Source organism: Martes martes (genome assembly GCF_963455335.1).
Source record: "Martes martes genome assembly, chromosome: 2".
NCBI lineage: Eukaryota > Metazoa > Chordata > Mammalia > Carnivora > Mustelidae > Martes > Martes martes.
Genome location: NC_137889.1, coordinates 34,109,383 through 34,135,753, shown reverse-complemented (window position 1 = coordinate 34,135,753; position 26,371 = coordinate 34,109,383). Strand labels below are relative to the sequence as shown.

The 26,371-nt window shown below is 36.5% G+C and overlaps 1 protein-coding gene across 2 annotated transcripts in view; it reads left to right on the top strand.

The window, feature by feature from the left end:
- Window positions 1–26,371, top strand: part of NSD3 (nuclear receptor binding SET domain protein 3) — a 119,132-nt gene that overhangs the window by 62,824 nt on the left and 29,937 nt on the right. The window contains exons 6-13 of one of the 2 annotated variants that reach the window (XM_080831345.1): window positions 2,305–2,459; window positions 4,183–4,698; window positions 7,561–7,687; window positions 11,144–11,244; window positions 13,364–13,409; window positions 16,318–16,448; window positions 16,826–16,954; window positions 17,863–17,989. In XM_080831345.1, the coding sequence (XP_080687471.1) occupies window positions 2,305–2,459; window positions 4,183–4,698; window positions 7,561–7,687; window positions 11,144–11,244; window positions 13,364–13,409; window positions 16,318–16,448; window positions 16,826–16,954; window positions 17,863–17,989 (1,332 nt within the window). Of the gene's footprint in view, window positions 1–2,304; window positions 2,460–4,182; window positions 4,699–7,560; window positions 7,688–11,143; window positions 11,245–13,363; window positions 13,410–14,300; window positions 16,246–16,317; window positions 16,449–16,825; window positions 16,955–17,862; window positions 17,990–26,371 lie in introns of those variants that run through there. The other variant, XM_080831346.1, reaches the window with a different exon arrangement.

Sequence of the window (26,371 nt, the reverse complement as noted above, 5' to 3'; positions counted from 1 at the left end):
CAAGTGGTGGGTTAGTTAGAATACGGAATCTGAAATCATATCCATAAACTTTTTGTACTTTGTTACATTGGACTCCATTGGTTCTGTCTTGCACTTTGAACGAATCTTTTACCTTTCATGATTTTATAACATTACATATTGGCCATTTAAAAAATAGTGGTTTGGGGTACCTGGGTGGCTCAGTTGGTTAATTGTCTGACTTTCACTCAGGTCATAATCTTAGGGTCCTGGGATTGACCCCTGCCTTCCCATGGGCCTCCGCACTAAGCACAAAGTATGCTTGTCTCCCCTCCCCCTGTACTCCCTCCCCCCAATGCAGTCCCACTCCCTTTTCTCTTTCCCTCTCTCTAATAAATAAATAAATAAAATCTTTAAAAAATTTTTTAAAAATAAAAAATATTGGCTTTAATAAGTCAGACGTATCTTCCAAATGTTGAACATTCTTCTATAGATCTTTTTTCTTTAGATTGAGAGTGTGCATAGGAGCCAGGGGGAGGAGCAGAGGAAGAGATAATCTTAAGCAAGGCTCTGTCTGATCTTACCATCCTGAGATCATGACATGACCTTAGCTGAAATCAAGAGTTGGGCACTTAATCAACTGGCCACCCAGGGGTGCCCCGCCCCCCATATATATATTTTTTAATATGTGTATATATATACATATATATATATTTTTTTTAGGTTTTACTTATTTATTTGACAGACAGAGACACAGTGAGAGAGGGAATATAAGCAGGGGGAGTGGGAGAGAGAGAAGCAGGCTTCCTGCCAAGCAGTGAGCCTGATGCCGGGCTCGATCCCAGAACCCTAGGATCATGACCTGAACCAAAGGCAGATGCTTGACGACTGAGCCACCCAGGCGCCCCTTCTATAGATATTTTTTAAATCACATTAGTTTATAAGACCAGTTATTTCATCAGAAAATTCTTTGATTATTGGGAAGTTGGAAGACTCAGGTTTTCCAAAATTCTAATTTTTGCTTGAAAGATCAAATTTTGTCATTGGCAACAAATACTGTCAGTGATTTCATTGAACTAGCAAACTTGCTTTGTTCGTTTTAAAGGAAATACCTGCCAAATGCTCAAGTTCAAGTAACCATAGTTTTTCTGTCAGTCGTTCTTTCCAGTAAAAATGATGAAAAAGTGATCAGTGATCTTGCAGCTCAATCAGTCATACAAGTACTTTTCCTCAAGATAACTGTCATCCTTCAGTAAACAAAAGTGCTTTATGCATACCTCCCATTTCATCATGCAGAATATTAAAAAGATAGTGTCCAGTGGTTGAAATTTAGTGAAATTAATCATTTTACCACCTCATCAAAGACATTAAATAAAAGTGGCTTTTTGTTTTAACTGCCAGTGTATGGTTGTATAAGATCCCTGATCATGTGCCTAAATGTCATGATAATGTCAAATTATCATAGTTTCTAAATGCTTACTCCTCTGTGTAACTAGAATGTGATACTAGTATAGTTTGGTGTCGCTCACTGTCTTTATTTGTGCTAACATCCCAGCAGTCTTACTCACCATTGTTCTTGCAGTATTAAGTGCAAATGCCACCACACTGAAAAGACAGTAGCATCTTGGTATTATTATGAAGACAGTTTTGACCTCACAGGATCCCTGAAAGAGTCAGTGGCCTCTTCTCCACCCTTGAATCTGTATAGCCCACTTTTATATAGCCAGAAAAGCAATTTGGCTAGCACTTTTAAAGTCCAAGAAAATATGTTATAAATAGTTTTTAAAGATTGTATTTGAGAGAGAGAGAGAGAGTGCAGACACGAGCACCCACGAGCTAGGGAGCAGGGGTGAGGGGTGGGCGGGCAGAGAGAGAGAAGCAGACTCCCTGCTGAACAAGGAGTGCAACATGGGGCTTGATCCCAGGACTCTGGGATCATGACCTGAGGCCAAAGGTAGACAGTTAACTGATTAAGCCACCCAGGCACCCCTGTTACACACTTTTTGAAGAAAAAATTATTTATTCCCAGATTTGTTTGTAAAAAGGTTTGAGACAAGGAAAAATAAGTTGTGTATACCAAGGTAACAAATCTGATAATTAGCAGAATTTCTGATTTTCTTTCTCTTAAAACTTGCTGGACAAATTTTAATCATTTGGGAGTGATTTTTTTTTACAGTAACTACTAGTAGTGTAATTGGCAGGTGTTGGATTATATCTTTGGACAATCCAAAGCATACGAGTTTTAATAGGAGTGATGCCGGGGAAGCTGGCATAGGTTCATCTTTTTGGCAGAGTATATGTGGATGCTTATGTTCTGAAATGGTTAATAAGAATTTTTGCTTGCAGGTGCCCGGGAATATCACGTCCAGTTTTTTAGCAACCAGCCGGAGAGGGCATGGGTTCATGAAAAGCGAGTACGAGAGTACAAAGGTCATAAACAGTATGAAGAATTATTGGCTGAAGCAACCAAACAAGCCAGCAATCACTCTGAGAAACAAAAGGTATCTGACAACATATGGTTTTTAGAGGACTTAATTTAGTAGAAGTCTTGAATTTAGAGAGTTGTTAGAATGGTGTTATTTTAACCTAAGTTCAGCTGTATTTGTTTATTTATTTATTTATTTAAAAGATTTTATTTATTTATTTGACACAGAGAGATCACAAGTAGGTAGAGAGGCAGACAGAGAGAGGGGAAAGCAGGCTCTCTCCTGAGCAGAGAGCCCGATGCAGGGCTCGATCCCAGGACCCTGGGGATCATGACCTGAGCTGAAGGCAGAGGCTTTAACCCACTGAGCCACCCAGACGCCCCCCTAAGTTCAGTTTTAATAATGTATGCCAGTAGGTTTTGTATTTCATATAAACAACTTAAAATACTATTAAAAACTTGAACTCTGCTTAATACATTATTGGATTCTATTTTTGAATTGAATTAGTGTACATAAGACTAGTAGCTGCTAGTGAAACGCGGATTTTGCTAGGGAGTTCTATTCTTTCTCCTATTTCATTATCTTTATATGATTCCCTTTATTCTTATCTAGTAAAATTTGTTTTGTGAAAGTGAAGTTTCTAAAACATTTAGTGAGCATCTACTATTAGACAGGCACTGTTTTAAGCATTTTGTGTATATTAATTCATTTAATCTTTAAACTTAAGTGGGATAGATACCATTATTCCTATTTCTGCAGATGAAGAAATTAGGCACAGACAGCTTAAGTAACTTGTTTAACCAAGGACACACTTAGTGATAGAACCAAGAAATATGTTTGTGGTGGTGGATATTTTAGAATTATAACAGCAACTCCTGATTATCTATCTGGTTGACATTTTTAAACTTAACTCATTTTAGGGTGGGTCTCTTGTGATTCAGAAATTTGTCATATTTTTACTCTTTAAAAGCTAAATTTGATCACACAGGATTTTGATTAATTTTATCAGACAATATTTTACAGATTTATAAATCAGCATTTCACATATAACATCCCTTCTCATAGTTTCATTAGCTAATTTTGGGCTACCTCAGTCTAACGCCCTAGATAATTCCTGATGGCTTTGGTCATCTCGCATACTTTCATTCAAAGTTTTCTTATCTGTCTTGGCAACTCAAAGTCTTCTGAGCAACAGGGAAGGAGACCTATGGAAACTGGTTCGGGTTTATTTTTTTCTCTCATACATTCTTTCTTTCCAATGTCTTATCAACTTTCATTTGTTCCTCTGGGCTCTCTTCTTTCTCTGCGTTCTGCCCCTGTTGGCATTATGGTACAAACTACCAGCATAGCTTCAAATACTGGCTGTGCCATTTACTTTGTTGTGATCTCTGTAGCACCCCGGAGCCTTAGGATGTCATTTTTAATGTTAGTGTTTCATTGACCACTGAAAGTAATCGTTCTGCAATCTCTCTTCCCTTTCCCTCATTGCTAGCTTTTTATGAATGTAATGTGAGAAGGGACGGCTCCCTCTTTGAGGAACTTGTCCAGAAGAGTGGTCAACAAAAAAGGAAATATGAAAGAGAGTAGACCTGCGTGTCATCTGATAGTAATACTGACTTATCAAAGTTAGGGAGTTAGAACATTTCATGTATTTGACTGAAGAACCCGAATATATTGATTTATGTTACCTGGAAAGATGTCAGGATCACGTGGGAAATACATACTGGTATAAATGTACCAATTAGATTGAAATGTATCTAATAATATCTGTCTTTTATCTGCCTGGGTCTTTGTTTAGATTCGGAAACCCCGACCTCAGAGAGAACGTGCTCAGTGGGACATTGGTATTGCCCATGCAGAGAAGGCACTAAAAATGACTCGAGAGGAAAGAATAGAACAGTATACTTTTATCTATATTGATAAACAGCCTGAGGAGGCTTTGTCCCAAGCAAAGAAGAATGTTGCCTCCAAAGCTGAAGTTAAGAAAACCCGAAGACCAAGGTCAGTGCTGAATACTCAGCCGGAACAGACCAATGCGGGTGAAGTGGCCTCCTCACTCTCAAGTACTGAAATTCGGAGACAGAGCCAGAGGCGGCACACTAGCGTGGAAGAGGAAGAACCACCTCCTGTTAAAATAGCCTGGAAAACGGCCGCCGCAAGGAAATCTTTACCAGCTTCCATTACAATGCACAAAGGGAGCCTGGATTTGCAGAAGTGTAACATGTCTCCAGTTGTGAAGATTGAACAAGTGTTTGCTCTTCAGAATGCTACAGGAGATGGGAAATTTATCGATCAGTTTGTTTATTCGACAAAGGTACCTCCTTTCTTCATGGGTGTTTTGGGGGAATATTATTTAATAAGTCTTCAACCTTGGTATTTAAAAGAAACCTCATAAACAACACAAGGTCATAATTTAAATACCCTTTTACCTCTGCATTTGAAATGTACGGTTAGTTTACTGTGTCTAAGGGGGCAAAAAAGGCAGAAAGATTGTGTTTTCCTTCGTTTTTCCCCCTCTTTTGTAATATCCCATCTGTACTAGATTAATCTTGAGCTGTGCAGCCAAAATTGAGCGTAGCTCCCTAACGTTGTGGAAAAAAACTCGGTACTTTGCCTGTTTCTAGTTTGTATAGTTAGTTTTTCTTAGCCGCAAAGTGTGCTGCTTATTACATTATTTTTCTCAGTTATCTGAACTAACCACTTTAATAGTTATACCTGCTAATCTATTTGGTTGCACCAGCAATTTTGTTAGGCTCATGTTGGCTTGGGAGAGCTAATGCGTTTTAGAGAAATTCCAGAACTGTGTTTGTTCTGTAACAATGAACTGTGGTGATAGCGTAGGTAATGGGTAAAAATACCTCTTCAAATTGAATACCTCCATCAGCCAGCCCTGAACCTCCATTTAGGGCACTTATATTTTAGCTTTTGGACTTTAAAATTGTGTGATAACATTTGTAATGTTTATTCCGTATACCTCTTCACTGTCCTCCAAACCCTTACCACAGTTGTAGGCTTATGGATTCAATTTAGTGGCACCTCATGGGTGTGTCCTTTTTTCCTCTGCTTATTTCCTAACATTGTCATGTGCACCTGAAAATAATTAAATATAAGTATGCCTCATCAGTGCTATATTTTTCCAAGTTTTTATCTAAATTCCAGGTATTTAACATACAGTGTAATATTAGTTTCAGGTGTAGAATTTAGTGATTGAACACTGACATATGACACCCGGTGCTCAAGTGATAATATATTTTTTTTTTCAAGTGATAATATTTTACTAGAGAGAAGTATAAGGATTCTCTGTTAATTTGTTTCTGACTGTAGGTTCAACTGATTTCAGTAAGACTAAACTACTTGGAAAGACTTAAGTTACAGTCTCCACTTGATTCTGCTGACAGCTTTGAATAGCAAAGGAATACCTTGCTACTTATTTTTAATGCAAACTGGCTTCATTCTTGGAGCTAGTTTTTATCTGCATTTGGATATACAAATCAAACTTTGTCACCGTGCTCCAAAGAGTGCTATTTAAATGAAATTGGGGATAAAGTTGTCTTTTTATTTATTTTTTTATTTATTCATTTATTTAAATTTCTAAAAAAGAGTTATTTATTAGAGAGAGAGCACTCCCCCACACATGAGGGGTCCGCAGGCAGGGGCAGAGGGAGAGAGAGAATCTCAAGCAGACTCTCCACCTAGTGTGGGGGGGTCGGTGGGGGACTCAGTCTTACGACCCTGAGATCATGACCTGAGCCAAAATCAAGAGTTGGAGGCTTAACTGCCTGAGCCACCCATACATCCCCAACCTGATCTTTTTAAAATGAAGACCTTAAAAATGCATATATTTGCAAACCACTCCTTTATTTCATTGTGTTAAAATACCTAAAATGAGACAGAGCTGTAATTATAGCTGCCTTCTCTCTGCTCCAAATTGATTATTGGTACACATTTTGGTCATCATGAATGTTAGATTTCTGTATCTAAGGATATTCTTGTCTTTTTTTTTTTTTTTTAATTTTATCTCTTTATTTGACAGAGAGCTATAGAGAGAGCACAAGTAGGCAGGGTAGCAGCTAGAGCACAAGTAGGTAGAGAAGCAGGCTCTCCGCTGAGCAGGGAGTCTGATGCGGGACTCAGTCGTAGGACCCCAGGATCATGACTTGAGCCAAAGGCAGCTGCTTTAACCGACTGAGCCACCCAGGCGCCCTTATATTCTTGTCTTTTGAAACATGTTGACATTTTCAATTGGAGAAAGACAACTATCATATGATCTCCCTGATATGAGGAAGTGGAGATGCAACGTGGGGAGTTTAGGGAGTAGGAAAAGAATAAATGAAATAGGATGGGATCGGAGGGAGACAAACCATGAGAAACTCTTTTTTTTTTTTTAAAGATTTTATTTATTTATTTGACAGCGAGAGACCACAGGTAGGCAGAGAGGCAGGCAGAGAGGGAGAGGAGGAAGCAGGCTCCGTGCTGAGCAGAGAGCCGGATGTGGGACTCGATCCCAGGACCCTGAGATCATGACCTGAGCCGAAGGCAGCGGCTTAACCCACTGAGCCACCGAGGCGCCCCCATGAGAGACTCTTAATCTCACAAAACAAACAGGGTTTCGGGGGGGCGGGGGTGTAGGGAGAGGGTGGTGGGGTTATGGACATTGGGGAGGGTATGTGCTGTGGTGAGTGCTGTGAAGTGTGTAAACCTGGCGATTCACAGACCTGTACCCCTGGGGCTAATAATACATTATATGTTTATAAAAAATTATTTTAAAAAATTTAAAAAAAATAAAAGACATGTTAACATTTTGATTTGTGTAGTAAGGTACTTAACCAAATGAAAATGACTCAAGTTCTTTTCCTGTGATGAGGTAAAGGGAGAGACTATTCAGACAAGAAAACATTTTGGTTTTGACAGAAAACTAGGTGATACAGGTTCAGTTTTTAGTGATATGCCTCATGTGGAATCATTTTTTTTTTCCTCACATAATCTCATTATACATTTTAGAATACATCCCGATAATTTAATAAAATTGCTCTGGTAATGGCAAAGGTGATAAATTAACTACAATCAAAGAGTGTGTAAAATTCAAGCAAAACATGGCCATCTTAAGCTGTCTTTGTAAGCCAATTAATGCCATTTGCCTGGTGATCACCTATTTTTAATTTGCCTTATTTTAAAGGGAATTGGTAACAAAACGGAAATAAGTGTCAGGGGACAGGAAAGACTTATAATTTCTACACCAAACCAGAGAAATGAAAAGGCGACTCAGAATATATCATCTCCTGAAGCAACATCTGGTCCTACAGGTGGGTAAGGAATGAAGAGTATATAGATCCATTTTAAGAGGTCATCGTTCTGTTTTGTTATAACATGGTAGCTGTGTTCCTAAGAAACTTTTAGTTATCAAAATCAAATTATATTTTAAAAAATTAAGTTATGAAAGCAATTATTTCAATAGGGAAGAATAGGGGCTAGGGAGCTTTATTCATACTAAGTTATTTTTCCTACAGGAGTTTAAGTTAATAAGAAGATTCTGTAATTAAAAGAGTATAGTTATGAAATCTGTACACATCTGAGTAAATGCACCATCTCATTATCTCTCTTTGCATGAAAATGACAGCTTTACTTTTCTAGCACTATTAACACCTTCTTACCATTTCATTCTTAATCTCTTATTAGAAACTAATTGACAGATGCCCATGCTGTTTTTATTATTTTTAGGTGTAGTAGATGTTAGTAAGTAGGGGACTAAGGCCTAACTCTCCTATTATAATTCTGTTCTCTGATTAACAGATACCATGAATAGAAAATCAAACCGTATTATTCTTGTTTAAAAGAGAAATGCCTGTATTTAGTAAGGTTGTACCTTTGGAATGGTCAAAGTAATTTTTTTTAGGGACTGACATACTACGTATCTTATTTTTAACTGAGTTTCTGGTTGGTTTGGTTTATATAACAGTATTACTGCTTCCTACAGCCATCAAGAAAAGAGTTAGATTGTCAACTGGTTTGGTCATTTGGAATCTTAGTTTAGGAGAAGGGACTTTGTTTCACCTTGTTCTTTTAAAAAATTTTTGGAATCAAATCCAAGGGGCCAAGTAATTTTCTAGAAGGAATAAAATCTTGAGAATTGAGGTAGTAGCCTTGAATCAGTAGTAACTCAGGCAGAATCATGACTGAGTGGCACAAAGGGGCAAATAGTTTCGTAAGGGAAACTTTGAGTAAGATTCTTATTATTTTAAGAGCTAAAATAAAAGCAGTCATTGTTCAGGAAAGAATTTGGGCTAGCTTTTCTTTTAAAAAAAAAAGGTAAGGGGGTGCTACAAGATAGGGAGAGGTGGTGGCAGGGGAGATAGGGCATATATTGGATGGGGCATGCAAAAAACATTATGCCTTTATCCAAATTTGTATTGGGAAGGGAAGCTGCGTTAAAGTAAGGAGAGAGTAGCAAAGTCCAGAACCAGATTTGCAACTTGTATCATTTGACAATACTGTATAAAAAAATGAAATTATGATGTTAAAGAAATGAGTAAGTGGACTTAAAAGATTTTGCATTAATTAACCGTAATTGAAAACATCTATTCCTTCTTTGAAGATTTAAAGAATTTTTTGGCCTCAGCTCTCCATAGTCAGGTACATCAATTTTGTTATCTTTCTTTACACTAAACTGCTATAATTTGTCTGGTTTAAGTGTTATACTTAGCCTAGGGGGATCTCTATTTAAATATCTACATTCTCCTATTTAGGGAGAAAGTAAACTTTTCATATTAGATCTTAAATATTACACTTTTTTTTTTTAAGATTTTATTTATTTGACAGAGAGAGAGAGATCACAAGCAGGCAGAGAGGCAGACAGAGACAGAGAGAGAAGCAGGCTCCCTGCCGAGCAGAGAGCCCGATGTGGGGCTCGATCCCAGGACCCTGAGATCATGACCCGAGCCGAAGGCAGAGGCTTTAACCCACTGAGCCACCCAGGTGCCCCAGAACATTTTCTTTTCATGTAGTCTTTTCGCTGTAAGATTAAAGTTTTGCTATAAATTTATTTTTTTTAAGTGAAAGGTAAAGTGGAAGGTTCTAATTCTTTATATCTGGAATAAGCGCAGTTCCTTCTTTAGGCAGGTGCTATATTTAGGTTGTAAATTAATGAGTGCTCTAAAGCTTTGACATTGGTTTAAATTTGGTTACCAGCTGTGGTTGATGAGCATATTTTGCCTTTTTAAATGACCATTTTGCTTCTTGTGGAAATAATTTCAGTAGTTGAAAAGTGAGAGAAAAGACTTGATCTCCCTTCAGAAACCAGTTGTATCATCATCTCAGTTGGTGTTAACTACTAGGCAGAATTCTTGAGCCTTCTCTAGTAAATTTAGGGGGCGCATAGAGTGTGTGGCACTGCTAATTTCTGTGATTTGAAGAACTGTATTTGCCTTTATAATAGATTTCTAAACTATTATCCAGAGATGGTCACCTCCTCTCTCTCAGGACACAAATGCAGTACTTTTTAGTGGTTTTAATATGGTAGATTTTATGTGTTCTTTCGGTAGCTTTCAGAACAATTAAAAGAAGTCATGTTGCTTTATTTTCTATAAGATAGTAGATCAAATAACCATCTGTACTTAATGGAACAGTTATGTTGTCATCCTCAAAACAAGTAAAGCTATTTTGTTTTAAGCAGTTCTATTTTCATTTTCCTCTTTCCTGCTAGGTACTTGAATATTGATGATTATACTAAAGTCTGGATTTCTGGGATACTCAGGTGTCTGTGAGGATAGGATATCTGTTGTCTTAGTGAATGTTTCCATCAGTGTAAGCAGCAGAGTGAGGATGAAGGAAGGAGCCAACACCTTCATTTGTGACTTTTCTGCTAGAAATTAACACAGCTCAGGAACAATACATTAGTATCAGACTACCTCCTTCTTCCCCAAAACAGACATAGTTGGATCCTTTTTTGTTTTGGCTTTGAACTAAGGTGAAGGAAACCATTTACACATAGACAAGAACAATGAAACCACAAAATATAAAGGTAATGGGGAAGGTTTTATTGAAGTAGCTTCTGCCTGCTTTGATAAGAGCTTTCTCCCCTGGAAGGTGTGGAAGGGTGGTTATTATGTAGGAAGGACCATGCAGGTGGTCCGAGCACTGAAAAGATGGAGAACAGCTGCACCGCAGGCATCATTCCTTCTCAGGATTCCAGAATGAATCATTCCTGACTTAGCGTTCTTTCCAGTTGTGGTCTTCATTCTAAGTTTTATCCTGTCCAGAGTGGAGTCCATGTGAGGTTATTTTCCTTTTTTCTGTTTACTTCCAAAAAATTTTACTGTTTAAAAAATACTATTAGTTTCTGTTTTACTATTTAACATGAAAAACCTTGCTAACTTGTTTCGAAAAGTTTTTCATGACTCATTATTTCTAAAGCTTAACAAGTTCCTTGGCATCCAAATTAATGATTTGGTTTTGGCCACATCTTTGTGCCCTTTTCCCCTGTTGTTGTTAATAATAGGCAGTAGCGAAAATTCATATAGGTACATCAAACACTGTTAAACCTTTCACATACAGAATTAATTTAATTCACTTGTTAATATGAAAAATATGTAGTACAGATTAAATTTTTAGTGATTTACAGTTGAAAGACCAAAAGTAAAACAAAACAGTTATAAAACAAAGTAATGGATAAGAAAAGCAGGGAATTGCATCAAATCTTAACTAAATGAATGTCAAGTCATCCTTAAATGAGTTTTTGTTTGTTCCTTTAAATCACCTCTTAGGCTCAGTAGAGAAGAAGCAACAGAGAAGATCAATTAGAACTCGTTCTGAATCAGAGAAATCTACCGAGGTTGTGCCAAAGAAGAAGATCAAAAAGGAGCAGGTTGGCTTCCTACATGTAGAGAGTTAAAACATTGTATTTGTAAATGTTGTGGCTTATATGATATCTTAAAAGAGAAACTTTCCCCAAACTGGGTTTCCTTTTTCTGGACTATCTTATGCTTCTGTCCTAGTGAGTTCCAGTGCCCAGTTCTAATACAGCCATCCCTGTGATTCTGCTTCAAGCATTTTCACAGAAAATAGTCAGGTTTCAGGAGATGGGAAGCCAGTGGTTTAAGATTCTTAAAGAATTCCTCACATTTATTTTGAAATTTCTGTTATGAACAAAATGATTTCATGTTTTCATGATTTTTAGTCCCCCCTGTCCTTTTAAATTTTGATTTTTTGTTTAAGCTGCTGGTATGTATTGTTTTTATTTTTTAAACAAATCAAATTAATTTAACTATGAGAGTTATATTTAAGACACAGATAATCATAGATGATCTGGTTTTTCTGTTGGTATCACAGATTTTTTGGAATGTTATTTTCCCAGTGGAATGGCACTCACCTGTGATTGGGTTATCAGAAACACCATTTAATAAGTAAAAACCAAAAAAAGGAGGGACATTTGACTCAAGGGTATTAAACCAGTGTAATCAATGTAGTAATATATTAAATTACCTTCTCAAAGAAATTTTTAGAAACCATTATTCCTTGAAATTAAACTCACAATAAGAGTTTTTCCTGACTTTTTAATGTGGAAGAATATCCATTTTTTATAGCCCAGACAGCTGCTATTAAACAAAAAGAATTCTGAATAGTATTAGTTCCAGTAAGCTTTATATTTTTAAAACCACTTAATATGGAAGTGTGGACTTTTCTATTCAAATTATTTCCTTCACAATTTAAACTTCCAAACTTAAAAGGTGATTTTTTGGGTGCTCTGTGGTATCTCCAAGCATGTAAAACAATTTTCCCAGAATCATTTAACTAAAATTTAAATAATATACTAATTTGTCATTCATCTACCATAATTAACTTTCATACTTAGGAAATTATATTCCAAAAAATCTTTCTAAGCTCTTGCAAATATATAGCATTCATTACCAAAATGAGGTTGTGATTTTTCCAGCTGGTTCCCAAATTCAGTCTGTGACCAGTCAGTTTAAAATTAATTAGCAGAATGAATATAAAAAGTGGGACAAATTGTTAATGCCACTATGTTATAGTTAGTAGTAGAACAATAACAGTGACTGTTTAGAAGATTTTATATTTGTATTACTAATTGTATCTTATAAAAGCGCTTCTGTTGTATGTTTTTTTACCTGTTGTAAAAAAAAAATAAAAAATTTTTTAAAAAGCTTAGAACAATCCTTAAATATTTACAAAATGTGTTTCAACATGCATATCTCACCACAACTTAAAGAAACCTAAAATTCAATTCATAGCTAAAACAGGAACTCCTCCAAACAGCATCCTTTCTTTAATTCCAATGGTTCAAGCCTCAAATTACCACGTGTTTTACATATACATTGGCAGAATAACTTCTGATCTCGCTCTCCTAATGTAGGATCAAGACACTGTTCATAAGACACTCAAGAAAGTGCTTTTGCAATATCACAAACTTATTTTCTTAAGTTTGTACTAGCAGCAAAAGTATTGAGTTTCCAGCTGTATGGAGCCCTGTAGCACTCTCTACAGAGAGGGTCCTGATTCCCAGCAACTTAGCTGTGAGTGCAGGCGCGGAAGGGTCTTAAAGTGGCGTGAGTTACATTAACCTGAGTATCATAGTAAGTAAAAATTTATCCTAACGTCTTTGGGGCGGGAGGGGTTTATAGCAACATCGGGGCTGGTTGCAGAAACAACCCCTCTCCTGCCTCCCAGACACTGAGGAAAGGATTCCTGTTCTCTTCATATACCAAGGGAATGGTGGGAAAAGTCTTTGCTAGAGAGCATGTGGCTGTGTGTTGTCACTTGGAATTCAGCATAGGCAGCTAGGATTTAAACCTTCCCTGACCTTGAGACAGAGCAACTTTACCCACAAGATGGGACGGAGTTCAGATTTCAGATACATTAATCATTCATCATTACTTAGATTGATGGAAGTGTTGTTTTTTTTCCCTCTGTTAATTAAAAGTGAAAAAAAAATTCCTTGTTAATGGTATATTTTTCTATCCAAACAGGTTGAAACAGTTCCTCAGGCTACAGTGAAGACTGGATTACAGAAAGGTGAGTTATTATAATGTTGCCTTGCATTTCCTTGATTAAAACCAATTTTTAAGAATTACTTATTTGTACTTCATGTATTTTTGTTTGTCTCTGTAAATCACTGTTGTTGCTCTTCAGTCAAAAATTTGTGTGAAATTGAAGTATTTCCTGGTGTGTATGTATGTGTGTGTGTGTGTGTGTGTTTTAGAGTTGATCTTATTCTGTACCTCCATGTGTAAAGTCTTACTTGTTTTGGTAAATTGGAGAACACCATGTAGACTTGATACTGTTTCTAACTTTTCTCCATAAGATTCTGGGGTTTCACTGGTTTATAAACTAGGGATGTGACGAATCCATTTTTTTTGGTATTCGACTGAATACCGAATAGTAGCTATTAATGTTTGTCAAACATGGACTATGACAAATCAGACAAGACAACCCGATTGAAAAAAATCTTGCCACGTTTATTTTGACAGTGCTGTAAAATCTTTTTTTTTAATTAAAATGATTTGTAGCATATTTATGGCCATTATTAGATGACCTTATGCAAATCTTATTTGAGATATGCACAAAGTTTAAGAAACCTTAAACTTATATCCATATTTTCTGTGTGCAATTTGACTACAGTACAAACTCCATAGCATGATTCGTGCGTTTTTGGTGAGATCATTCAAACTGTATTTGATACCTGTAGTTTACTCTGGGCAAATTGCATTATTTAAAAAAAAAAAAAAAACACCAGCCTCTCTGCATTCTCGGGGAGAAGTCTGCAGCGATGGTCTCCGTGGAGATCCTCAGCAGAACTGAACAGCCTCTCGGAGGGAACACTGCTTGGCGGAGCTCCAAGAAAAGACATCGCGATCGCTGCGAGATTAGGAGGCCTGATTGCGTTGTGTTTCCACCATTCCACAGGGTCGGCGGACCGGGGAGTGCAGGGCTCTGTCAGATTCAGTGACAGCTCCGTCTCCGCAGCGATTGAGGAAACTGTGGACTGAGATTCCTGTACAATTTCATCCCAGAAACTCCAGACTTGGAGTCTCCATGCAAGATTTCTTTGTCGGCGGCTCGATAAACAGTTTCTTTGTTTTCAATTTTGATTTCGCCAATCATCATTATTGGCATTTTCCTGCCTGGTTTCTTCTTCAAGACTCTGAACAATTGCTTTAACATTCAGATGATTTTTTTTTTTTTTGGTCTGAGCTGGATGGGTACAGCTTAAATCATGGGTCCAGCCTAAAAACCACCGTTTAACTTACACTGATCAATTTCAACATGGACTGTTTTTGTTTTTTTGTTTTTTGTTTTTAAATAAAGCATCATTAATGCACATCTGCAGGGTTTTGCCAAACAGCCCAAACTGTATACATTACAATCATTAAAAGCTCTTATTTTTTTTAATATTAGTGCCGTTATCATGGAGAACAGCGTGGCAGCTGTCTTTGGCAGTCTGTCATTTTTCTAGCATTTTCAGAAACTCATCGGAAATGGCGGTACCTGTGTTTTCCCTTCGAAAGCCTCTCAGTACAGCACTCCTGTTCCTCTGTTAAAACTCCTTGTTAATCCAGTGATCTTTTAGGCCAAGGAAATACTTTGTGGTGGTGTTCTGGGTCCACACACCAGCAATGAAGGAGATAGATTTGTGTACTTGTGTTTTTTAATCAGCGTTAACATGGGCAGGCACCCTCATTTATAGATGTAAGGAAACATTCAGTGAAAAAACTTGTAGAATGGGATGTGATTACAAGGTTCCAGTAATCTGAGCAGTCTAAAGAGGTCCACATCCTCCACCACAGAACATGGCTATATTCCAAGTGCTACTCTCACTCAGCCTGTTGCGGATCTTCATGGCCTCAGGAGACTTGTTTCTCCATGGTCTCTTCTGGACTGCACACTTCCACCATAGCTTGCTGGGCTGATCTAGATGTCTGTTTGTTGTATGGAAATTTTGGGGGAAAAAAAATCCAAAACACAAACTGTGGGTTGAAATATTAACCGTCTCCTTGGTTCCCTGGTATTCACCGTGCCTGATCTGCACATTTCATCGTGGCTGTTTCTGTATAGCCTATACTGCATTAGCCCAAGAGATTGTTGCTTTGTAACTTTTTGCACTATTGTTTTGGCTGGATTTGTATTACACACAGTTTTAAAAAAAATTCCACACTATTCTCTGCCTTTTTTTTTTTTTTTTTTCATATTTATTCCTTCCCGCACAAATTCCACATAGAGGCCTCTCATCCAGCTCTTCGTGATTTGGCTGCACTTGAACATTGATTGTCCATTACAACCCTCAGCAATGTGCCTCCTAGATGGCATGACATATGTAGATGTGCTGCAGCACTTGTTAATGGTCACAATAAATGCCACTTCACCAAGGAAGTCTCAGATGAACAATTATGAACATCCAAAATTTATTCGGGGGGCAATAATCAACTGAATTGCAAAATTCGGGGGAAAATGGCACTATCCGTGTACGAATCGAATACAAATCAAAGATTTGTCACATCCCTAATAAAAACAAGATGGAGATGTCTCTGCGACCATATTTGTAAGCTACACAGTGTGTTGGGTTTTATGTCTTCCCCCTCCAAATTGAATGGTTCCTTGGATTGCTCCCAATCAATCGGCTGTCCTGTAGTTTTGATAGAATTGGTTTTTAGCTTGGAACTTAGGCTCTGTTGACTGAAAATAGCTTTAGAGCAGGAGCACTGAATTAAATGTTTTAATAGAGCGGTTGTAAATTAAATCACTCACTATCAGGAAGGTCAGAAGCTTTTGAAGTTTTGACTCGTGACTTCAGCGTTACAAAGAGAGCTGTGCTTTTTCCACACTACAGATGAGTTTGGGGAAAGAAATAATCTCCCACAAACAAAAATGAAAACAACAAACCTTAAGCACTATTTTAGGATTAATTTCGGTATGTTGTATTAAGGTGCCAGCGAGATTTCAGATTCCTGTAAACCTCTAAAGAAAAGGAGTCGCGCCTCAACTGATGTAGAAATGACTAGCTCAGCGTACAGAGACACCTCTGACTCCGATTCCAGAGGACTGAGTGACCTGCAGGTAAGTATGTTCAAGGCTCGGGGCACCTTGCTCTCTTTTGCTTTGCAAGATGTACAAAATGCTTTGCCTGACTTATTTGGGGAGACTGCCAAATTTTTTAAATACTCAGGGAACGAATCATTTTGGTTATCTTGTAATTTACGAATGTCTTAATTTTGCTGATCTCTATGTAAAAACATAGTTTCTGTGTTTTTAAATTTCAGCTACTGTTTCTCTCAAAACATCAGGCAAATGGTATCCAGGGGTTTTAGAAAGAAAGGGGAAAAAAAGAGGTGTCAAGGTTTATTTGAGCAAATCTTGGTAGGATTTTCATAGTACCTCACTTGAAGTAAATTTTTGTTTCATTTTTCTTACAAAGTATTATGTTTTCCATGTAGGTAGGCTTTGGAAAGCAAGTAGATAGCCCTTCCGCTACTGCAGATGCAGATGTTTCTGATGTGCAGTCCGTGGATTCAAGTTTGTCCAGAAGAGGCGTTGGAGTCAGTAAGAAGGACACTGTGTGTCAGGTAGGCCAGCGACGGATAGCTTGAAATAATTGCTGTAACAGTCCGCCAATAATATACTTATCCTTCAGCTGGAGAAAGTAGTATCTTTCTAAATTATATTACTTTAAAGCTATAGGTAAAAGCCATTTCTGGCTCTTTTCTGCCCATGCAAGTGCCAGTCTTCAATGTGATACTCAGTTATTAGAGAGAGGTAAATGGGGGATATCTGGCTGGCTCAGTCGGTAGAACATGCAACTCTTGATCCTTGGGTTTGTGAGTTCAAGCCCCATGTTGGGCCTAGAGCTTACTTACCAAAAAAGTAAATGGCAGGTGATTTATTTTAAAAAACATTTTCTTAAATTTAAGTTGGTATTACCTCTTGTGACGTATATTTACCCTATTTGAAAAACACTGCTTTGCCCTGTGAAGAAAGGTTCAAGTAGTGCAGATTCCAAAGAAGGAATCATGAAAGATCAAGTATGCCTTTTAAATTTTATACCATATTGGATCTGGAAATAGTTATCTAATTCAGTGGTTCTTTTTTTTTTTTTTTTGATGTATTAAATATAGGAGTCATCCTATATTTTTATTATTTTTGTCATGATGAACACTGGATGATGTATGGAATTGTTGAATCACTGTATTATACACCTGAAACCAATATAACATTGTGTTAACTAAGTGGAAATAAAATTAAAACTTTAAAAAAATAAAAAATTACCTTCAGCGGTTCTTAAAGTGAGGACCAAGGACCAGCAGCATCAGCATTGTCAGGATACTTGATAGAAATGCAAATTCTTGGGCCCCACCGTAGATCTGCTGAATCAGAAACTGGGAGAGGGACCCAGTAGTCTGAGTCTTAACAGACCCTACAAGTGATTGTGATGCCTGATAAAGTTTGAGAACTACTGCTTTTTGCCATATTGCAGATCTGTGAAAGCTCTGGTGACTCTCTGATCCCCTGTGAGGGAGAGTGCTGCAAACACTTTCACCTGGAGTGCCTGGGATTGGCATCACTCCCTGATGGAAAGTTCATCTGTGTGGAATGTAAAACCGGTAAGTTTACTTAGTTTGATCAGTACGAAAAGACAGGTAGGAAGGAATGTGCCATGCCAGCATCCCCCATGACATCTAGTTCTCTTACCACTGTTATGTAGCTCTCATCCCCCACTCCCATAGACATTTCAACAAATTAAGACCATTCAGAGATTGGGATTCCTAAAATCCAAAGAGTGGTTAGCAATATTACTGTCAAATTCCCTTTTACCAGTGCTTTTATCGTGAAATCTATCAAATCATTGAGGTGGATTTGTATCAAAACAACTATGCAAAATATGTAGATTGAATTATTTTTTAGATGGTTTTGTGAGTTTTGTGTTAAGTAGTTTGGGTTAAAGTCCCTTGACTTTAACATTAAAGACTGGAATAAGCATCAATCACAATCTATAACCAGGGTGCCTATATTTTTATTGGAAAGGTGGAACTATTGGAAGTTGTTCTTTGGACACTGGGGGTTTTGGATTCACCATTTTTTCTTATCCCCCACCTCATATAGACTACTGCTGATCAAAACAATTTGTGGAGAAAGTTTAACACTTCACCCAAAGTCAAAAGGCAACATATAATGAAGCTGAGATTTAAGCCTGGGAAGTAGCTTAACCCCAGATTCTTTACACTTTATTATTGCCTTCTACTGACTTGACTAAGTAGGGTGAAGGTTATATTTCATATGTCATATATCCTAACACAGATACATACATACATACACATGGACAAGTTAAGCTATAAAAGCTGTTTTGAACATATAACTTGTATTTTCCCCTATATAAAATATTATTTATTACATTTAGACTCTGCAGTAAAATTTTTGAACAGTTTGCCAACTGGCAGCCTCAGGGTCAAATTAGCTGCACATTCTTTTATTTGGCCTTCAAAATGTGTTTTCAGTGTGTGAACATGAATCAGGCACATATTCCTGGTTCCCCACATTCTCTATCATTCCTTTTTCTAAAATCCTATCACTCCAGTCACTTAGGTAATCTGCCTGGCCCCTTTAAGCACTTAAGTTGCAATCTCTCTTATACCCTACTGATAGGAGGGGCGCCTGTGTGGCTCAGTGGGTTAAAGCCTCTGCCTTCAGCTCTGCCTTCAGCTCAGGTCATGATCCCGGGGTCCTGGGATCGAGCCCCGAGTAGGGCTCTCTGCTTAGCAGGGAGCCTGCTTCCTCCTCTCTCTCTGCCTGCTTCTCTGTCTGCTTGTGATCTCCGTCTCAAATAAATAAATAAAATCTTTTAAAAAAATAAAAAAATAAATAAACAAACTACTGATAGGAAAGACCATGTTTTGTGGTATTAGAATACTCTGAGGGCTTTTCTTCTAACTCTAGAACTCAGCAGAGCAGAATTGTGCCAATAAAGTCTAGATATAATCTACTTTGGCACACATCTATTAGAAAATTTAAAAGAGAAATTTTCTTTAAAAACAATACATAGAGCAAAGTTGGAAGACTTACTTCCTGATTTAAAAATTTGCTACAAAGCAAAAATAATGACAATAATAATTTTTTTTTAATTTGAAAAATAAAAATTTACTACAAAGCTACAGTAATTAAAACAATGTGGTATTGTCATGAAGATGGAATTATAAACCAGTGGAATAGAATAAGGAGCCCAGAAATAAACATTCACACATTTGGTCAAATGATTTTTTGACAGGGGTGCAAAGACCATTCAATGGGAGACAGTCTTTTCAACAAATGGTGCTGGGAAAACTGGATTATCTACATGCAAAAGAATGAAGTTGAAACTTTACCTAACAACAGTGTATAAAAACTAATTCAAATGGATCAAAGACCAAAACATATGAGCTAAAATTATAAAAATCTTAGAAGAAAACATAGGGAAAAACTTCATAACATTGGTTTTGACATTGATTTTCTAGATACAACACCAGAGGCATGGGCAACAAAAGAAAAAAACAAATTGGGCTTTATCAAAATTTAAAACTTTGAACACCATGAACAAACTGAAAAAGCAACCCACAAAATGGGAGAAAGTATTGGCAAATCCCATGTCTGAAAAGGGATTAATGTCCAGAATGTGTAAGGAACTACAATTCAGCAACAAAAAACCAAACAACCCAATTGGGCAAAGGACTTGGATAGACATTTCTTCAAGGAAGATCTACAAATTGGTCAATAAACACATGAAAAAATGTTCAACACCATTAGTAACCAGGGAGATGCAAATTAAAATCACCTAAGATGCCACTGCAATGGCTATTATTTAAAAAAAAAAAAAGAAGAAGAAGTGTTGGTCAGGATACGGAGAAATTGGAATTTTTGTATGCTGTCAGCAGGAAAGTAACATGGTACAATCTCTGTGGAAAATAGTTTGGCAGTTCCTCAAAAAATTAAAACATAGATTTACTGTATGATTCAACAATTCCACTTCTGGGTGTATACCCAAAAGAACAGAAAGTAGAGACTCAGACAGATATCTGTACACCCATATTCACTGCAGCATTATTCATAATAGCCAAACGGTGGAAATGATCCAAGTGTCCATTGATGAATGAATGGATAGATAAAATGTGGTGTGTACATGCCGTAGGATGTTTTTTAAAATGAAATTCTAATACAGGCTATAACATGGATGAGCCTCGAGGAGATGACTGTGGATAAAATAAGGTAGTCACAAAGGACAAATATTATTTGATTGCACTTATATGAGTTACCTAGAGTAGTAAAATTTATAGAGACAGAAAGTAGAGCAGTTTTTACCAAGGCGGTGTTTTTGTTATTGTTTTGTTTTGTTTGTTTGGAGTTTGTTTGTTTGTTTTAAAATTAGTTTTGACCAGAAAGAAATGGGGAGTTATTGTTTAAATGGGTATAGAAATTCAGGATGGGATGATGAAAAAATCCTGGAGATAGATAGTGGTGATGGTTGCAAAATAATGAGTATTTAATTCATGGTTAAAATGTTAAATTTTACATTGTACATTTTAAACAACAATTTGAAAGACAGTTATTTTTTAATTTTTAAAAAATTGCTTTTGGGGATGCTTGGGTGGCTCAGTCAGTTGAGCATCCCACTCTTGGTTTTGGCTCAGGTCATGATCTCAATGTGGTGGGATTGAGCCCCATGTAGGGCTTCACACTCAGCTCATAGTCTACTTGAGATTCTTTTACTTTCCTTCCTTCCTGCCCTTCCCCTTGCACGTGCGCTCTCTCTCTCTCTCTCACACACAGACACAGACAGACAGACAGACACACACACACACTCTTTCTCTCTGAAATAAATAAATAAATAAATAAATAAATAAATAAAATCTTTAAAAATTGCTTTTGATTTATTTATTATTACATGAAAATTACTTTGATACTAATTTGTTATCTTTCTAACAGATTAGGAGTAAAAGTTTCAAACCATTGTTTAAGATCATTTAGAAAGTTTTCTTCCGTTTATCAAAAGACAGATACTTTGCATATAGAAAGTATTATAGGATACATACCTAGTAAGTTCTTAGACTATCACTTTTTTTTTTTTAATTAATTAATTAATTTATTTATTTGACAGACAGAGGTCACAAGTAGGCAGAGAGGCAGGCAGAGAGAGAGCGGGGGCGGGGGTGGGGTGGGGTGGGGAAGCAGGCTCCCTGCTGAGCAGAGAGCCTGATGCGGGATTCCATCCCAGGCCCCTGAGATTGTGACCCGAGCCCAAGGCAGAGGCTTTACCCCACTGAACCACCCAGGTGCCCCTTATACTATTACTTATTATTGTTTAAGACAAAAGAAAGCACTTTCATTTGACCTTGTGAATAAAATGTATAATAATCAAGTTTACTTATTAATTATTATAAATGAAGACCCTGTCCTACTGTGAAGGGAGAATATTAGAAGCACTCATATCCTAGGGCTCTAAACTTAAGTCTTAAAGGGGTTTGATAGTTCAGCTATTAGTATAACAGTGTCACTGGTTATAACAGTTTTTGTTTATTTTAGACCTATTTTGATCATTATGCAAATAAAAGCCTTTTTTTTAATAGGGCAATTTAATCATTTTGGCAAAGTTTAATCTTTAAAATTTTTTAATTTTTTAAATTTCTCAGTTATTTTTAAAATAATACTATCACTTTCATATATACATACATGTTAATATATAATTTGAAATTATAGATTTGTAACAAGACAACAACCAATAAAACCTTACCATACTTTATTTACAACAAAGCCAGTTTAAAAGATACATATTTAAACATCAAAATTGTAAGTACTAACTTTAAAGAATTTTTTTTTTCCAAAGATTTTATTTATTTATTTGTTAGAGCACAAGAGCAGGGTGAGGAGCAGAGGGAGAAGCAGACTCCCGATATGGAGCTCTATCCAGAGACTCCAGGATCATTACCTGAGCCAAAGGCTTAACTGCCTGAGCCACCCAGGCGCCCCTTTAAAGAATTTTTATAATTCCTTTTTATAATTCTTTTATAATTCAATTTGTAAAGGTCAGGTACTTCCAAAATAAAATCTTTCTGTAAAAAATCAAAACAAAAAACTATTTCATTAACAGAAAAAAACTATTCCTTTTTTTTTTTTCAGATTTTTTATAGCATTATAAGAAAAATGGGCAAAAGACTTGAACACTTTCCAAAAGATGATATCCAAATAGCCAGTAAATAATCATTTAAAATTCTGTACGTAAAAGGGGTACACAGTGAAAATTCCTATCCTAATAAAAGAGGCAGAAAATTACCCACATAAAGGACAATTACCTTCAAAGAATAACAAAAGAAGTAACAAAAATGTTATAATTTGCAGTTCTTTGTTTACAACTAAACATTTTTTTCTGTATCTTTATTGAGTGTCTAGTGAATGATCGGTTCATGGTTTGTCTATTTGTGTATTGTGGTAGTAAAGATGTTCCTTGCATTTGTTAGTATTTTAAATTTATTTCTAATTAGATAGTATATAAATACCATCTTATGAAAATGTTATAATTATAGTTCAAACAGGTGTGTGCACACCCACACACACCTACACACACATATGTAACATTTTTGTGTGTATGGTAACAGAAATGTATTAATTGTTCTGCAGCTTGCTTTTTTCACTATCTTGGAGCTCTTTTTATGTCAATACAAATACATTCTATTTAATTTACTACATAGTGTTCCATAGTATGCATATATTACAGTTCTGTGCATATATTACTATTCTCCTGTTGAAGAACATTCGAGTTGCTTTCAGTTCTTTGCACTTACAAACAGTGCTTCAGTCAACATGCTTTTACATGTACAAGTCTTCCCTGACATAGATAGCAAAAGCAGAACTTCTAGGTCACAGAAAGTGAATGTACAATTGATGGATACTGCTCTGTAGCCTTCTAAGGTAGTTCCTTCCAACCTGAACTCCTACTAACAATATATCAGAGCACCTGTTTCCTGTACTCCATCCACAGTTTGTATCATCAAACACTTTTTTCTTGTTTGATGAATTTTTAAAATGTTACTTGGGTTTAATTAGCATTTATCTGATTACTAGTGAAGTTGAGGGTTTTTTTTTCACATGTTATTGGCTGTTTGTCTTTCTGCTTTCTGTAAACTGCTTCTTCATATTCTGCCCACTTTATTTGTTTGTTTGTTTGTTTATTTATTTATTCATTTATTCATTCATTCAGTCAGTCAGTCATTTTTAAGTAGGCCCTCTGGCTCAATGTGGGGCTTAAACTCACCACCCAAGATCAAGAGTCATATGCTATACAGTCTGAGCCAGCGAGGCATTCCTGCCCACTTTTTTATTAGGCTGTTCTGTTTCTATATTGATTCATAGTTCTCTATAAATCTTGTTCAGTTACCTTTGCTTATTTGTTGCATATATTTTCTCTGTATGTGATGTATTTTTCCACATCTGCCCTGTTCCTTCTTTTTTACCTGTTCTATTCTAGTTGACATTATTTCTAGCTTTAAATGTTTGGCAGATTGTAGAACCTTCTGAGCTTAAAGTTTTATTTGTAGGAAGGCTTTTAATTATAGGTTCAATTTTTAAATAATTTATAGAACTATTCATGGGTGTTGGTAATTATGCATTTTTAAGAATCTATCCGTTCATGTAAATTTTCAAATTTATTGACAAAAATGTAGTGATATCCTTTTGTTTTTTTAATAGTTGTAAGATTTGTAGTGATGTACCATTTCTCATATTGTTAATATTGGTGCCTTTTCTCCCTTTATTAGTCACTCTTGCCAGAGATATCAGTTTTATTAATCTTTTTCAAAAAAAAACAACTGTTGGGTTTTTTAATCCTTCCCAATGTATATTAATTTCACTTCATTCTTGGAGAGTGCTTTTACTGGATATAAAATGCTGGCTTAGTAACAGTTTTCTTTCAGCCCTTTAGAGATAATGTCCCATTGTTTTCTGACTTCCATTTTTCCCTTGCTATCAGCTCTCAGTCTTACTGTTGCTTCTTAGAAGGTCATTCATTGTCTTTTCTCTGGGTATTATTAATATTTGTTTTAATAAATAAATTTTATTTTTCTTTGTTCTCTTTGTTCTTGATTTACCACAGTTTGAATAAGATGCGTATTTGTGATTTTCTGTTTTACATTAGGATTATGAGTTTTCATTTTATGTCTGTTTTACATATGGAAATTGTAAGTGACTAATGGAATCTGTCTTGTCTTTGGTAATTTCTTTTACTTATTCTTGGTTGGGAAGACCTTCCCACTCTCACCTCCCATATGTTGAAAAATTCTGTTCTGGGTTTTCTATGTATTAATTTTATTATCAAGTGAGAAGTGAAGATCTAAATTTTTTTTTTTAGTGCCTTATCTCCAAATTGATGATCAATTATTCTAGCAGATCAATTATTCTAGCCAAATTTATTAAATAACCCTTGAAGCATTCCATGCTCATGGATTGGAAGAAAAAACATTGTTAAAATTTCTGTACCACTGAAAACAATCTACACATTTAATGCAATCCCTGTCAAAATACCACCAGCATTTTTCACAGTGCTAGAACAAGCAGTCCTAAAATTTGTATGGAACCACAAAAGACCCAAATAGCCAAAGCAATCCTGAAAGCCTCACAATTCTGGACTTCAAGCTATATTACAAAGCTGTGGTCATCAGGACAGTATGGTACTGGCACAAAAACAGACACATAGATCAGTGGAACAGAACAGAGAACCCAGACATGGACCCACAAACTGTATGGTCAAGTAATCTTCAACAAAGCAGTTAAGAGTATCCAATAGAAAAAAGACAGTCTCTTCAACAAATGGTGTTGGGCAGACTGGACAGCCACATGCAAAAGAATGAAACTGGACCACTTTCATACATCATACACAAAAATAAATTCAAAATGGATGAAAAACTTAAGTGTGAGACAGGAAACCATAAAAGTCCTAAAGGAAAACACAGGTAGGAACCTCTTTGAACACAGCCTTCGTGACTTCTTATTGAACATGTTGCTATAGGCAAGGGAAACAAAAGCAAAAATGAGCTATTGGGACTTTGTCAAGATAAAGATCTTTTGTACAGCGAAGGAAACAATCAACAAAACTAAAAAGCAGCCTATTAAATAGGGGAAGATATTTTCAAATGATATAGCTGATAGAAGGTTAGTATCCAAAATCTATAAAGAACTTATCAAACTCACACCCAAAACAAATAATCCATTTAATAAATGGGCAGAAGACATGAATAGACACTTTTCCAAAGAATGCATCCAGATGGCTAACAGACACATGAAAAGATGTTCAACATCACTCATCATCAGGGAAATACAAATCAAAACCACTATGAGATACCACCTGGCTGAAATTAATAACACAAGACACAACAGATGTTGGCAAGGATGCAGAGAAAGGGTAACCCTCTTGTTAGGATGCAAACTGGTGCAGCCACTCTGGAGAACAGTTTGGAGGTTCCTCACAACCTAGAACTACCCTATGATCCAGCAATTGTACTACTAGGTATTTACCCAAAGGACACAAAATACGGATTTGAAGGGATACGTGCACCCAATGTGTAAAGCAGCATTTTCAACAAGAGCCCAACTATGGAGAGAGCCCAAATGTCCCATCAACTGATGAGTGGATAAAGAAGATGTAGGGGGTGTGTGTGTGTGTGTGTAATAGAATATTATTCAGCCATCAAAAAGAATGAAATCTGTCCATTTGCAATGGTGTGGATGGAGGTAGAGTGTATTATGGTACGTGAAATAAGTCAGAGAAAGACGAATACCATATACTGTCACTCATGAGGAATTTAAGAAAGAAAACAGATGAACATGTGGGAAGGGGGAAAACTAAAAAGAGAGAGGGAAACAAGCCATAAATGACTCTTAACTATAGAGAATAAACTGCTGGGTGATGGAGAGAGGTGGTGGGGAATAGGCTAGATGGGTGATGGGTATTAAAAGAGGGCACTTTAAAA